This window comes from Ammospiza nelsoni, chromosome 8, assembly GCF_027579445.1.
Source record: "Ammospiza nelsoni isolate bAmmNel1 chromosome 8, bAmmNel1.pri, whole genome shotgun sequence".
NCBI lineage: Eukaryota > Metazoa > Chordata > Aves > Passeriformes > Passerellidae > Ammospiza > Ammospiza nelsoni.
Window position 1 is genome coordinate 3,557,372 of NC_080640.1, and position 13,806 is coordinate 3,571,177.

Sequence of the window (13,806 nt, forward strand, 5' to 3'; positions counted from 1 at the left end):
ACTTGGAGGTGGCTCTTTTGCCCCATTTCTGATTGCTCTTCAAGGTTTTAGTCCCTCTGTCAGCCTTCAGAGAAGTTGCAGTTTGAAGAACTACATCTGTCTCAACAAATGTTGTACTCCTGGTCTTTTCCTCCTGAGTTTTCTCTAAAATCCATTTAATTTTCTACAAAGGTTGTACCCATGAACACTGAGGATTCCCAGGCAGCTGTCAAAGCATTTCTCCTCTGTGAAGCTCTGTAATTATGTAATGTTTGCAGTGTATGAGACAGAGAGTAGTACTCTAGAATAAACAAAGCAATTAAAATACAATATTGCTCTGCATCTCCACGGCTTATGGAGAGCATCTCGTGGTCATGACTTCACAATTTCTTCTCTGTGAGGGATGGGTGCTGGCAGCAGTGGGCACAGCTGAGGAGGAGGTGAGGGTGAAGCCCTGGGTGTGCCTGCTGAGGGTGAGCTACAGAGAGGACTTTGTGCCTGTTGTGGGAAGGGTCTGGGCACAAGGGGACCATTGACGTTGTTCCCTGGACAGACAGAGCCTTTCATGGGTGACTTCACTGCCCTGCCAGGAGCACGTGCCTTCAGAGGATGGAGTCATTTGCACCAGGGATCACAGGAGCATCCCCTGAAATGAGGATGTGTGTTCCTTGTGCTTTGCAGCTAAAATCAGTTAAAATCAGCTCCAGCCTGGGCTGGAGATCCAGAGGGTGTCCAGATACAGCTCAGAGTGTAATGCTTGTGGTGGTTGGGAGCCTGGCTGGCCCCTCTGCCTTGTTTTCCCTTCCAAACTTAGGAATGCTGACAGTTTCCATGAGGATGCAGGCACAAAGGAGTTTGTACACTCCCAGGGCTGAAACAAGCAGCTCGCCAGTTTGAAATTATTCAGGCTGGTCTTGGCACTGAGTGGGAAGAAATTTCAAACTGCAGGGTGGGAGAAGGGACCTCTCCTCTCTGAGCACCCAAGTTTTCCCTTGAGGGGTAAAAATCTCTAATTTTCACATAAGAAGATTTTCTGTTTAAATTTTGGCACATTTCAGGCTTGCTGGAGAGGGCAGGAGAGGTGGAAGTGATCTTGGTTGGCGTCAGCACCTACTTGAGCTGGTGACAAATATTTCCAAATGCAGTGATAGGCAAAAAACTGGAGGTTTTAAATTCCATACGTATCCCAGGAAATAGTTTGCTATTGATGTAACTTCTGAGAGAGATTCCAGCTTCCAAGCCCCAGTGTTTTTTAAATAAACAGGAATGAGAGTCTGCAAAGGTCAGTTTGTGGCTTGGTGGGAAAAAGCCTTTGGGTGAGGATCAAAAGAAACTGGTTTGAAGGTGGGAGGGACACCTTCCACTATTCCATGTGGCTCCAAGCCCCAAAAGTCCAGCCTGGCCTTGGACACTTCCAGGGATCCAGGGCAGCCACAGCTTCTCTTGGCACCCTGTGCCAGAGCCTCCCACCCTCACAGGGAAGGATTCCTTCCCAAAATCCCATTTAACCCTGCCCTTAAGGCATTCCCCCTTATCCTGTCACTAAAGTCCCTCTCCAGCTCCAGTTCAGCACCCTCAGGCACAGGATGGGGTTCTAAGGTCTCTCCCAGTTTCATCCCATTCCATCTCCTGCTCCTGGCTGGATCTCCTGCCCTTGCCTCCATCCTCCATCCCCTGCTCCCAGCTCTACCACAAGGCCCAGGGATGCAGAGCTGAGTGCTGCACTCACATGGGAGGACAGGGCTGGGAACACAAACAAAGCTTGGCAGTGTCTGTCCCAAAGATGGACAAAATCCAATTGTATCCCGAGGATGCACATCTGATTCACCACGTGCTCATTAACCCTCCATCCCCAGGCTTGTGTGTGCTCTGTGACTCCAAAAAGCAGCTTTTGGAAAGCACAGGGATTCAGTCCTGAAGGAGTCAGCATGCTCAAAAGTGGCATTTTGGCTCAAAAAAGCCAAAAGGGATTTTTGATGATGGTTTACAAAAAAACCCCAGCACTCTAGGAGGTAGTGGGAGTTACTTGGAACCACTTCCTTGCAAAAACCTCCCAAAGCATTTGAGGAAGGCAAAGCATTTCAGGAAATGGTGCTAAATAAGTAAATAATAAATAAATAAGGGCCCTTCATTTTTCCTTTCCAGAAAAAGATGCTCAGGGTTAGCCTGAGGTTGAGGCTGCGACAGAAAAATGAGGTGTATTTTAAGTCTGCATTGGATTTGCAGGAGGTCTTGGCAGGTGGGGGCAGTGGGTGCAGGTGCCACACACTGGATTTTTGGTCATCCACAATGTTATTTTATCCCTTTATTTGCTGGTATTGTCTTTTCACTACTGCTGAAACAGTGACATGAAGTTTGGTTTTAATTTTTATAAGGTCCTGCCTTATCATTTAGACCCTGAAGTGAGAACCACAGCGGCACAACAGAAATGTTACATCTGTGCTGAAAATTATGAAGTATGGAAATGGAATAGGGGCTGAGAAAAAAAAAATAATTCCATATTAGTGATGTTTCATCCTACCCTGGGACAAGTCAAATCAAGGAATTTCCCCAAAGATGAGCCACTCCAAATCCTGGGGTTTTGACAGCTCTGGGGACAGGTCAGGCTCAGGTTCCCCCTTTTCCACTGAAATCCATGGCACTGCAAAGCCACCAGTGGGAGAGAGAGCAGCCCTGCCACTGTCCCCACTGGGCTCCTGGCACTGCTGAGTGCATTGGCAGGAGGGGCCTTGTTGGTTTTTGGTTTTTTTAAAATTTTTGTTAAGGTTAGGATTGAAGTGTTAGAGATGGTATTTTGTAGGTTTAGATGCTTATTATTTTTATTTATGAGTTGTGAATTTTTTCAGTATTTTATTAATAAGCTATAAAATAGCTATTTTTATATAAGGTTTTTAAAGTTAAATTATTTAACTAATAAATGATACTTAAACTATTTTAATTTTAATTTAATAATTATTTGAAGTTTGTAATGTGGATTTTTTTGTTTCATTATAAAATATTATTTAAACTTATGAAGAAGAAAGTGAAGAAGAAGGTAAAGAAGAAAGAGTAGTTATTGTCTTAAATTTTTTATTTTACTTTTATATATATTAATATATTTTAAAACTTTAAGTTTTCTATTTAGTGCTATTATATTCTTCTAATTAAATTATACCCTTTTAATCATAGTGTTATTAATTAATTTTGGAAGTTTACTCTATGGCTTTGGAGGAAATATAGTGTTTTGTTGCAGGTTAGAGTCTGTTAGTACAGAAAGTTTTAAATTCTCAGGGCTCTAACAGGACCTGCAGTGCTCAAGGGATCTGGATCCCCAGAGAATGCAGAGAAGGAGGCAGAGGTGAAAACCTGTGAAGGGCAACCTGTAAATAAATAAATACAGTGATCACTAATGACCTGTCTGAGCAATGGATTTTTCCAGCAAAGGGTTTGGTGTCTGTTAGAGAAAATATTTGTTCTTGGCAGGAAATGAGGGTTTCCTCCAATTATTGTTATGAATAGGAAAGGGTTGGGAGGCTGTGCTGGGCCTGGGTCCCCACATGTGGGATGCTGTGGATGCTGTGGGATGCTGTGGGATGCTGTGGATGCTGTGGATGCTGTGGATGCTGTGAGATGCTGTGAGATGCTGTGGGATGCTGTGAGATGCTGTGGGATGCTGTGGATGCTGTGAGATGCTGTGGATGCTCTGGGATGCTCTGGGATGCTGTGGATGCTGTGGGATGCTGTGGATGCTGTGGGATACTGTGGATGCTGTGGATGCTCTGGGATGCTGTGAGATGCTGTGGATGCTGTGGGATGCTGTGGATGCTGTGGGATGCTGTGGGATGCTGTGAGATGCTGTGGATGCTGTGGGATGCTGTGGATGCTGTGAGATGCTGTGGATGCTGTGGATGCTGTGGGATGCTGTGGATGCTCTGGGATGCTCTGGGATGCTGTGGATGCTGTGGGATGCTGTGGGATGCTCTGGGATGCTGTGGATGCTGTGGGATGCTGTGGGATGCTGTGAGATGCTGTGGGACGCTGTGGGATGCTGTGAGATGCTGTGAGATGCTGTGGGATGCTGTGGATGCTCTGGGATGCTGTGGATGCTGTGGATGCTGTGGATGCTCTGGGATGCTGTGGATGCTGTGGATGCTGTGGATGCTGTGGGTCGCTGTGGGATGCTGTGGATGCTGTGGGATGCTGTGGATGCTGTGGATGCTGTGAGATGCTGTGGGATGCTGTGGATGCTGTGCTCAGGTGGGACGGTGGAGCCCCAGAGTGGGTTTCACTACTCTCTGATTCCCTGCATTGCTGTATTTCTCTGTGATTGCTGGGATTTGTCTCTCCAGCCTCTCCCTGGGGCTCTGTAGCACCAGAAGGATTCCCACTGGTGGGTCACACATCAGCTTTTGCTTTTGCACTTGTGGAATCTCCCTGAACATCCTCAGTGTCAATGAGACAGATACATACTCCAGAGACAGAGTAGAGCTGTGAGTAAACCCAAATTTTCTCCACAGGCTCCAAAGGCAGCATCAGAACTAATGGCTTAAAGCCTCCTTGTTGCTTTTTTGGTTTTGTTTGTTTAATACTGTGGTCTGAAGTGGCTTGGAAGGATAACAGACATTTCTGAGCCTGCTCATGAAAGCTGGTTTTCACACCAAACAGAATTAAAGCAAAATTATCTGCTAGAATTTTGAATGCACCAATGGTGCCTGTTGCAAAATGAGGATTAGGGCTGAGTAAAGGTTTAGTGAGTGAGAAGGGGAAGGCTGGGAAGGCAGACCCTGAGGACCAGGGCAGAGGTGTGGTACCCACTGGGGGCAGGGCAGGGAGCCACCCCCTGCTCTGGGATGCTGCTGCAAGGTTCTGTAGAACCTTGGCCTGGTAGAGGCTGTGGGGCTGCCTGTGAACTACTCAATGCCTCCACAGATCAAATTTTAAAAGAAAATAGAGCAGCACATGAGTTTGAGCTCCCTGACATGGCAGCACTGTGCCTAACCCAGCTCTGCTCTGCACCAGGCCCATGGCCTCCTTCTGCTTCTCACACCCCCATCACTGCCTCCTGTGTTTAACTTCCTCAGCTATTCCAGCATTTCTTTTCCAACACTTCAGCACTCAGAGGATTGATGAATTCAGAGAACTTCATCACTCTGAGGAGTGAAACACTTCTGTGGGAGTACAGGGTCAGCGCAAGCCCCCTGACCTTCCCCCAGAGGCAATGTTGATTTTGGAAGCCACATGGGGCAATGGTCACCAGTGCTCCTTGTGGCAAGGTGGATGTGTCTCCCTCTTTTTGGGGTGGCCAGACTGCAGCAAGGTGTGTGCTGGTGAGACTGGGGCATCACTGAGAGTGTGATGGACCTGCTGGCAAAGCTGCTCAGATGCTCCTTTGTTATAAAGAGGAGAATTGGTTATTGGAGCCTCAGGATTAAGCCATGCTTGCTGCAGCTCCCTCCCCATGTCCCTTCCATCTCCACTCCCCAGGAAACCAGCCTGGGCATGGAGTTGGAGAAGATTGTGGGTGCCTCAAAGGCAGTGCAGAGCTTTGAACCCCAGTGATGTGTTTGTGTGTGTGTGCACGGCCCAAATCACAGCAGCTGCCATCATGAAGTTCTGCAGAGTTTAAAAACCAACTAAAACCCATTTTCCAGTCTCATTTTTTCAGTCTCAAGCACCTCTCCCTCCTCCTCAGCAGCACGGATGAGCGCTTTCCCTGGCACAAACACCAAGCAGGATTTATCGTGATGAAACAACCAAAGCATTTATTATAACGATATAAAGATAACAACGCAGGCTGGAGGTGTTTTACAGGAGATGTTTGCCTCAGAGAGTGATTTAAACCTGAGCCAGGCAGAGAATCCCCCAGTGGAGGTGACTTTGCTCGCTCGGGAGGGCTGGCAGAGGCTCATCATTCCCACATGGAGATCACTGCCCGCTTCCCCCTTCCCTCTGGCACTGAGTTATTTTCAGCTTTCTGAAGCAACTGTAGCCCAGTGTGCTAAGAGGAGGTGATGACAGCTTGGGAGGTAGGGCCCGTGCTGCTGACAGCTTGTAGTGTTACACCTTTTTGGGAAAATTGTGGCAAACACCTGGCAGGGTGAGGGAAAAAAAGAAAATAAAGGTGTTTGAGCAAAAGCTGTGATCCCCACAGTGATCACAGTCCTGCTGATGTTTGCTCTGGTAGAGCCACCACGTTTGCAGGGATGTGTTTTGGGAAGAGCTCACAGCTGGGTGTTTCAGCATGGGAAAATCAGACAGGGGAACGTTGCTGAGGGATTTCTCCAGCTTGTTGTTGGGGCTCTGTATCCAACAGCCCCATCCCTGATGGGGAGGGAAAACCTGAGGAGAAGGATGGATGTGAGGGGTGAGTGGCTTCCTGCAACCTTCTCTGATTGTAGCCTTGGTCCCTGCACAGTGTGGGGCATCACAAGACCCTGTGGGAAGGAGAAATAGCCTCAGTTTGCTCACCAGTTGATCTGGAGCAACACTGCACCTTATTCCAAGTGACCAAGAATTTCTTATTTATGTATTTTTAGATGATTTTTCAACTACTTCCACTAGCAACACCTCATTTTCTCTCTGAGGGCTTGCCCAGTGTGCTGGATTAAGGCAGCTTTGGGAAGGGTTGGGGGAAGAAAAACCAGCACCTCAAATAGTCAAAAATGGGTCCTCGTGGTCAGTAAATGTGGTTTTGGTGTAAGGTGCGTTACAGGTGCTTGCTGGGTGAAGTCAGGATGGCCAGAAACATCTCTCAAAATCCATCTGTGCTGGATTCCCCCAGTTTCCCTGAGAGCAGCAGGATTTGGGGTGCCCCTTTTTGTCTGGCACTGGAGGCCAAGGTTGTGGAGAGGCTCAAAGGGGCCCAGAACTGCCTGGCCATGGGGAACAATCACCACATTGTGCCACCAAACCTGCTCTTTGCTGGCTTCAATAGAGGACTTGACTGCCTGGTTTCTCCAGCTCAGCACCTCAGCACGTGCTAAATTCACCCCATAAATAAAAAATGAGCAAAGAACTCTGGAAGGGCTGCAGACAGACAGTGCATTGATGGTGGAGGCTGATCCACCACTGCTGGAATCTACCCATGAAATGCTGGCTTGGTGATCACCATCCTGGGGGGACCCTCCTGACCCCAGCCACTGGCAAGGTGAGCTGTGGCATTTTTTGGCAGGCAATACCTGTGAAAACTTGCTTTCTGAGCTGTCAAACCTGCCTCAGAGGGAGCATCTCTGCCCAGAGAGCACCTTCTGCACGTGGCCTTCCTCCACCAGCAGCTGCTGCAGCACCAGGACCATCAGAAGGGGTTTTCCATCCTCTTGCATTCCCTGGAATGACTCCAAGGGTTGCAGTGTGTGTGGATTTGAGCAGGGAAAATGAGCCTGTTGGCTTGGTTGCCCAAGTCCCATAAAATGCAAAATTTCCCTGGAAGTCAAATAACTTCATGGCTGTTCCCTGAGATGTTGTCCGAGCTTGGAAATGTTTTTCTTTTGGATGGGAAGAATGTCCTGTCAGTGTGTTGAGTTACTCTCCAGTCTTCATCCTCCTTCATCCACCACCACAGGAATCACTCATCTCCTCTGAAGCAATGGAGAGCATCTCCCACCCTCTGAGGATGCTCTATCCCACCTGTAGCAGCCCAGCATGTCCACACCTGGGTACCAAACCCTGGGAAAGGCCTGATCCAGGAGATGAGCTCGATTAAGAAGGAAAAAAATTAACATTCCCAAAAGTGCCAGAGTTTTGTTTGTAGAAGGGATTTGCACTTCTGAGAGGGCTGTTGACTTTCAGGAGACCTAGGCTGTTCAAGTGCCTAAATCACTGTTGGAAATATGCTTGCAAATTTTGTGAAGTGCTTAGAAAATATTTCTACTATGTCCTTGGGCCTTCTGCAGTGGTAATTATGAGTTGTCCATTAACCACAGTGTGCAGCTCTCTGCTTGAAGCTGCTGCATGCTCAGCACCCAGAAGACAGAGGCATGGTTGGGATTAAAAAAAAATATGACCAGGATGATGTGAAGGCTGGGTGCAATTGCATACTTAGAGAACAAATGTCCTTTTTTTCACACGGGCTTGGGGTTTGTGGGTTTTTGAAGGTTTCAGAGACTGAAGGCCATGTGAAATGAAGCTTCCCCCAGCTTGGGCAGTGGCCAACTCCTCCTGGGGCAGCAGGAACTTCTCTGTTTAGATAGAGCAGCCTCCGCAATGACTCTTTTTACCATGTGCATGGGGTAGAGGAGCACCCAAAGCCACTGGTCCATGGGTCCAACTCAGCACAAGGCCCTTTGATTTGTAAAGAACTGATTGGAGTGTGATGCAGAGCCCCTGCATCTCCCTTAGGGGCTCTGTAAATGGGTGATCTTCCTTTGTTTACAGCCTGGGGTAATTTGTTGTGGTGGAGTTTCTCCCAGCTCACCTGGATTTGAATGAAAAAACCTTCAAGCAAATGTGCCTAATTCCTTGGGAATGCCAGTGGGGATGCTTCGGAGCAAGGTTGTGTCTCAGGCTGTGTGTTTGATCCTGAATTGGGCCAGCCAGAGCAGATAGAGGCAGCAGCCCTGTCACTCTGTGTCACCAATGCTCTGTTGGGTACTGAAGTTCTCCTGGCTCCCTCAGCTACTCCTGGTGCTCCAGATCCTTCCCTTGCTCCATTCCTCCCTCTGGATACTCTCCTGCCCCTCTTTCTTGTCATGAAAAACTGACTGGTAACAGATGAACATTTCTAGCTAGTGACGGGGCTGCCTTCCTCCCAGGGATTTATGGAATTCCCATTCAGGCCTATCCCATGGGTTGTGTCCAGAACAAATGTCTGAGAAGTGAATGCTCCATCACTCACTGGCTTGGTGAGAGGCTCCACAAGCTGCTGAGATCCTCCTCAGCCTCCTCCTGCTCAGAGCACACACTCTGCCACTGGCATGGCCTTGTTATTTCCACTGACACTCAGTCATGTGGGTTTAGTTTGTTCTTTAAAAACCAGCCCAGGCTGAAGGCATTCCCTGGCAGGTGAGCACGCTCATGGCCAGGCTGCATCCCTGGGAGGTTCTGCGTGCTCTGCTCCAGAGGGTTTGGAATGCCTGCATGCTCCTTGTCATTCTCAGAGCTTGAAACTGTTTAGAAGGTGTGACAGTGCATAAACTGAATCAGGTTTCTGGCCAAGGTAACCAGGCATGGAGACTTGGGGAACAGACAACTGTGCTCGCCTGGTCTTTAGTGAGGGGAACAGGAACAGACAAGAGCCATCACAGAGGAGGGTTTAGCAGGATATAAGCTTTCAGCTATTGAAAGAAAGTGCTGAAATTTTTCTTGGTTAATAAGGGGAGTTATTGGAAATGTTCATTCATTTTTGGTGAGCTCTGTTCTGCCTCACAAGTGGAACTGGGCGATGCATAGGGTGGAGATGGTGATGGGACCCATCCAGAGCAGGCTGGGGGTGGTTTTGATCCTGTTGCTTTTTGCAGGGGCAGGGGGGCCACAGGACCTGCCATGGATAGGGAGATGGAGTGTTGCAGCATCTCTCCATCTCCTGAGGACCTGCTGAGTGTTCCTGCTGCTCTGCTTGTTTTTTGTTGGGCTGAGGGAGCTCGGGTTTGGGGTCGGGAACACTCCTGGCTCATCGGATTATCGGACCGGATTATCTCGGTCTCCACCTCAGCTGCCTCTCTCCCCTTCCTCTGCAGAACCGCCAGACTTTCAACAGCCTCACCTGCCTCAGCAGCACGGCCGAGGACGGCTCCCAGCGGCTGCCGGGCCCTCAGGCATGGGCGGCGGCCCCCGAGGTGATGCCGGGCCGGACCCCCGCCTGCACCCCGGTCCCGGAGCCGGCCCGCGCCCGGCCCTGTGAGCACCGCGCCAGCAGGGACGACCTGTCCTGTGAGGAGGAGGAGGAGGGCACCGCCAAGGAGGAGCACAGGGCGGCATGGAGGAGCACCGAGAGCCTCTTCCAGCTGGATGGCGAGCTAGACATCGAGCAGATCGAGAACAACTGAGGAGGGAGCAGCTCTGCCCGCCCTGGGCTCTGAGGGCTGCCAGCAGGGCCAGGGAGGGCTCCTGGCTGGCGGCGAGTTTGTGGGATCCTGTCACTGCTCCCCTCCTGCCAGCTGGAGGGGACCAAGCAGCTTTGCCAAAATTTCATCAGGTATTTAGAGGAATTCGTGTGCATGCGTGTGTAAATCTTGAAATTCTTTGTAACTACTGTAGCCGGAGATCAGCCAGGCCGAGGAAAGTGCCTATCCCACGGGGAAACCAGGCACAGGGATCGCCAAAAACTCAGAATCCATGAGAAAATGGCTTTTGCCAGGATAGGGGTGGAGTGATGGAGCTGGCCATGCTCCCACAGATTCCACCTGTGCTAGTTCAGAAAGGAGAAACCACCACCCCTGGGGCTGGAGAAAGGGGGACAAAGCAGAATATTGAGATTTGCAAAGCGAGCACTGGCTGGTGGCACCGGGGTGGCCACGGTTCCTTTCCTCCGGCCACATCCCCTGTGGCCCCAGCACCCCCGCGCTCCCCATGTCCCTAGCAGTGCCGTGAGGAGGAAATCACAAGTGAAGTCTTTTGCTTAAATTTAATAATGGCAAGAGCTGGATTTTTACTCCTTTATTTTTAGTTTTCCTTTTCCTGATGAGGAATTAAACAGATCCCTGGCCCATGTGGGGCGGCATCCGCAGCAGCACTTGCTGGGTGCTGAACAGGGATGCTCAAATGCCTTCCTTCCCTATTTTTTTCCTTCCCAGCCCCCCTCTCTCAACTCTTTTGGGAAAAAAACCCTACTCAGGCTCTGTGCCACCCTCATTTGTGTTCCCAACACCCTGTTTTGAGCAGGGCTGGGCTGTTTACCCATTTACCAGCAGCTGTGCCCACTTTGATACCCAGGGCATATCTGCCACCATTTTTTTTGGCTTTACTGTGAAGGGCTGCCTGCCCGAGGCACGTTGTGGAGGGGTTACTTGACAAAGTCAGCTGGAAAAAGGCTGAAAATCCAGGTAGCAGCACTGAAAGCTTTTCCTCTTCCTGTGCCTTTTTAAAGCACAGATAAAGTGGTGACCATTATATTTGTACGATATGAATTCTCTTTGCTAAAAATAAGCTGTCCACTTGCTAACAGGTTTAGAAGGACACATATTTCTTTTTTCTCCCTCTGGTGTTTTTTTTTTTTATTATTATTTGTTTGTTTGTTGAAAGCTCTAGGAAAGCTGTACAAATATCTTCCAGCATCTTCTGGATTCCTTCTGCTGGTTCCTTCAAGCTCAGGGGTCACTTCCTGAGCTTTGCAAACCTGAGAAAGGAAAAAAATCATTGATACCAAGAGCAGCTGAAGACAGGACATTTTTAATGGGGTTCAGCAGCCCCACTGGCAATGCCTTGAGGGTCCATAACTCAGAAAGGCAGAGAGCTGCTGGTACAGGTTTCATTCATCATTTCTGGTTATGTTAGTGCACTTTTTTCCACAGTGGTTTGGGATGTGTGTGGCATCTCCCACCACAGTGGAACCCATTGGTTGTTACCCCTGTCCTGGCACTGCTGAGGTTTTGCTGGTGGCTGTGCCCACTCCCTCCAGGCAAGCAGGACAAACCCCAGATATCCAGGGAGGGGATGACAGGGATGTCTTTTCATTTTGGAGAACCCTCCAGCTCTTTTAAAGTGTCACTTTATGCATCACTTAGAAAAAAATATATCCTGGGTTAATTTTTCTCCCTCCTGTTGTGGATGGTCCAGCCACGCCAGTGTTTTCCCGGGCTGCTGCCCCTCTGTCTGTGCCCCTGCAGTGGCACCCTCACAGCAAAGTTCTTGGCTTTGAGTCTTCCTGATGCTCCCTCCATCCCTCCCTCCCCACCACTGACAGGTCCTGGTCTGGGGGCACACAGCTGCTGCTGGCCACAGGCACCTCCTCAGCTGAGCAACAAAGGGCAAATCCACCCAAACCCACATCCAGCCACCACCTGGGCTCTCACCTGGGCATCCCCAGGGCTGGAATTCCTAAGGGCTTCTGTTTTCTTTCCAAGGGCTGCTCCTGGTGCCACGCTAATCCCCAGAGTGGGAAGGTGGCCAAGGGACCACGGCCCAGCTGTCCTGGACATGGTGGCCGACGGGCCACGGCGCAGCTGTCCTGGACGTAGCCGTAGCATTCAGTTTACATTCAGCACAACCCGTTTGCCTTACTAAAAATGCTTCTCCAATGAGTCATGGCCTTAGACTGGGCACGTTGGCGTAGGCACAGACTACAGTTAGCGACAGTTTTGAGGCCACAGTGGTGTTCTGTTGGGTATTTCTTGTTGGGTTTGTATGATTTCATGTACTTATTCTCAGTTTAAGAAAGCCTTACTTTTTACTTTTTTTTCTCTCTCTCTCTCTGTAGAGGTAAAACATTTGTGGATTTATATATATAAATATATATATATAAATAAAGTAATTAAAATATTAAATATAATATAGTATGTGCCTCAGATTCAGGGGACATCCTGTTGATTGTAAAGTCAGAAGTGGCGTTGCTCCCCTGGTGTCAGGAGATCTCTCCCCTAGGCAGTGGGAGAGCAGGGCATCCCCTGGGGGTCTTGCTCTTGGTTTGTAAAGGTTTTCACTTATTAGATGTTTTGGGAGCCCCCCAAACCCCCAGCAAACCCCTGCCGGCTGCCAGAATGTGATACTAAAGTAATATGCAGACAAGGGATGCTATTCCTTGCTAGGTAGCTAAAATAGGTTCATTATTGTGAAGGGACTCAGTGGCTTGTCCAAGGTGTGACCCAGTCTGGGCAGCAGCTGTTTTGGGATGACACCAAAGCTGTGGCAGCAGCAATAAAGGTTCTTCATCCTGAAAAAAAATAGGATTTTAACACAGAAAGTCTTAGCAGGCACACGGGAGTTTTGCTGTGTGTTTTGCAGATGTAGCTCTTTGAGCCTGTCCTATGAAAGAGTACATGAAAAAAAGAGAAACCAACAAAAAGAAGCGTTTGTAAAATAGATTGTAATTTTTCCACGTGCTAGCATAGCCTGTTTGGCCAATAAAATTGTGTTTCAAGTGCATTGTTTAAAGCTCCTGGCTGCCCAGGCAAACAGACTGACGTAGGATGTTCTAGGATTGTAGCAGTGCTTTGCGGCGTGTGTGGGTTCCGTGTTCGAGAAAGAAAAAGAAGAGGATGGCCAAATAAAAAAAAAAAATACACAAAACAAAACAAAACAAACCAGAAAGATGGGAAGAAGAATAAAAACAAAGCCTTCTGAAGCTATGACCTGTAGTAGCCAAGTCTCGCTGGCAATTGCACAAGCGCCGCGGGCCGAGCGTGTCCCGGGAGGGGCTGCCCAGGTGTGCCCTCCCCGGGCGGGCCAGGAGGCTGCTCCTGCCCCCTCCATGACTTGATTGCACTAGAGCAGCTCAATCTCAGGAAATTGCTTGTTACTTTTACTGTGTAAATAAAGCTTCCTGGTTCAATAAGCCGTGTCTGGCCTCTCCGTGCTGTCCTTGTGGCCGGGTGTGGCTGTGGGGTTGGGGACATGGGGACATCACTGACCTTCAGGGTTGTGGCACTGGTTGGTGTTTGATGGGACTGGAGTTGGATGGAGACCCCTCCTCTCCTCTGCTGGCTGCAGCTCCTTGACATCTCCATAGATGCTGGGAAAGGATGTCCCAAAAAATGGGTGGGGGTCAGGAAAGCCTTCAACCAGGGGCCTCCCTTGGGGTGTCTCTGGAGGAAGGGTGTCCCAGCCATGGGGTGCACAAGAAAATGGACATTTTGTGATATTCACATGCAGACAGACACTCTGCACCCTCTCCATGGTGAGGGGACATCTCCCATGCCTCCCCCCCAGCCTGTCATTGAGCTGTAACACAGCCAAAGACATAAACAACAAAATGCA

General features: G+C 49.2%; 1 protein-coding gene across 3 annotated transcripts in view; it reads left to right on the forward strand.

The window, feature by feature from the left end:
- The window catches only part of FAM53B (family with sequence similarity 53 member B), a 45,909-nt gene extending 32,525 nt beyond the window's left edge, over nt 1-13,384 (forward strand). For all 3 annotated transcript variants that reach the window (XM_059477184.1, XM_059477183.1, XM_059477185.1), the window contains one exon: nt 9,633-13,384. In XM_059477184.1, the coding sequence (XP_059333167.1) occupies nt 9,633-9,941 (309 nt within the window). In that variant the 3' untranslated portion in view covers nt 9,942-13,384. The remainder of the gene's footprint in view (nt 1-9,632) is intronic.
- Nucleotides 13,385-13,806: the final 422 nt, after the last annotated feature.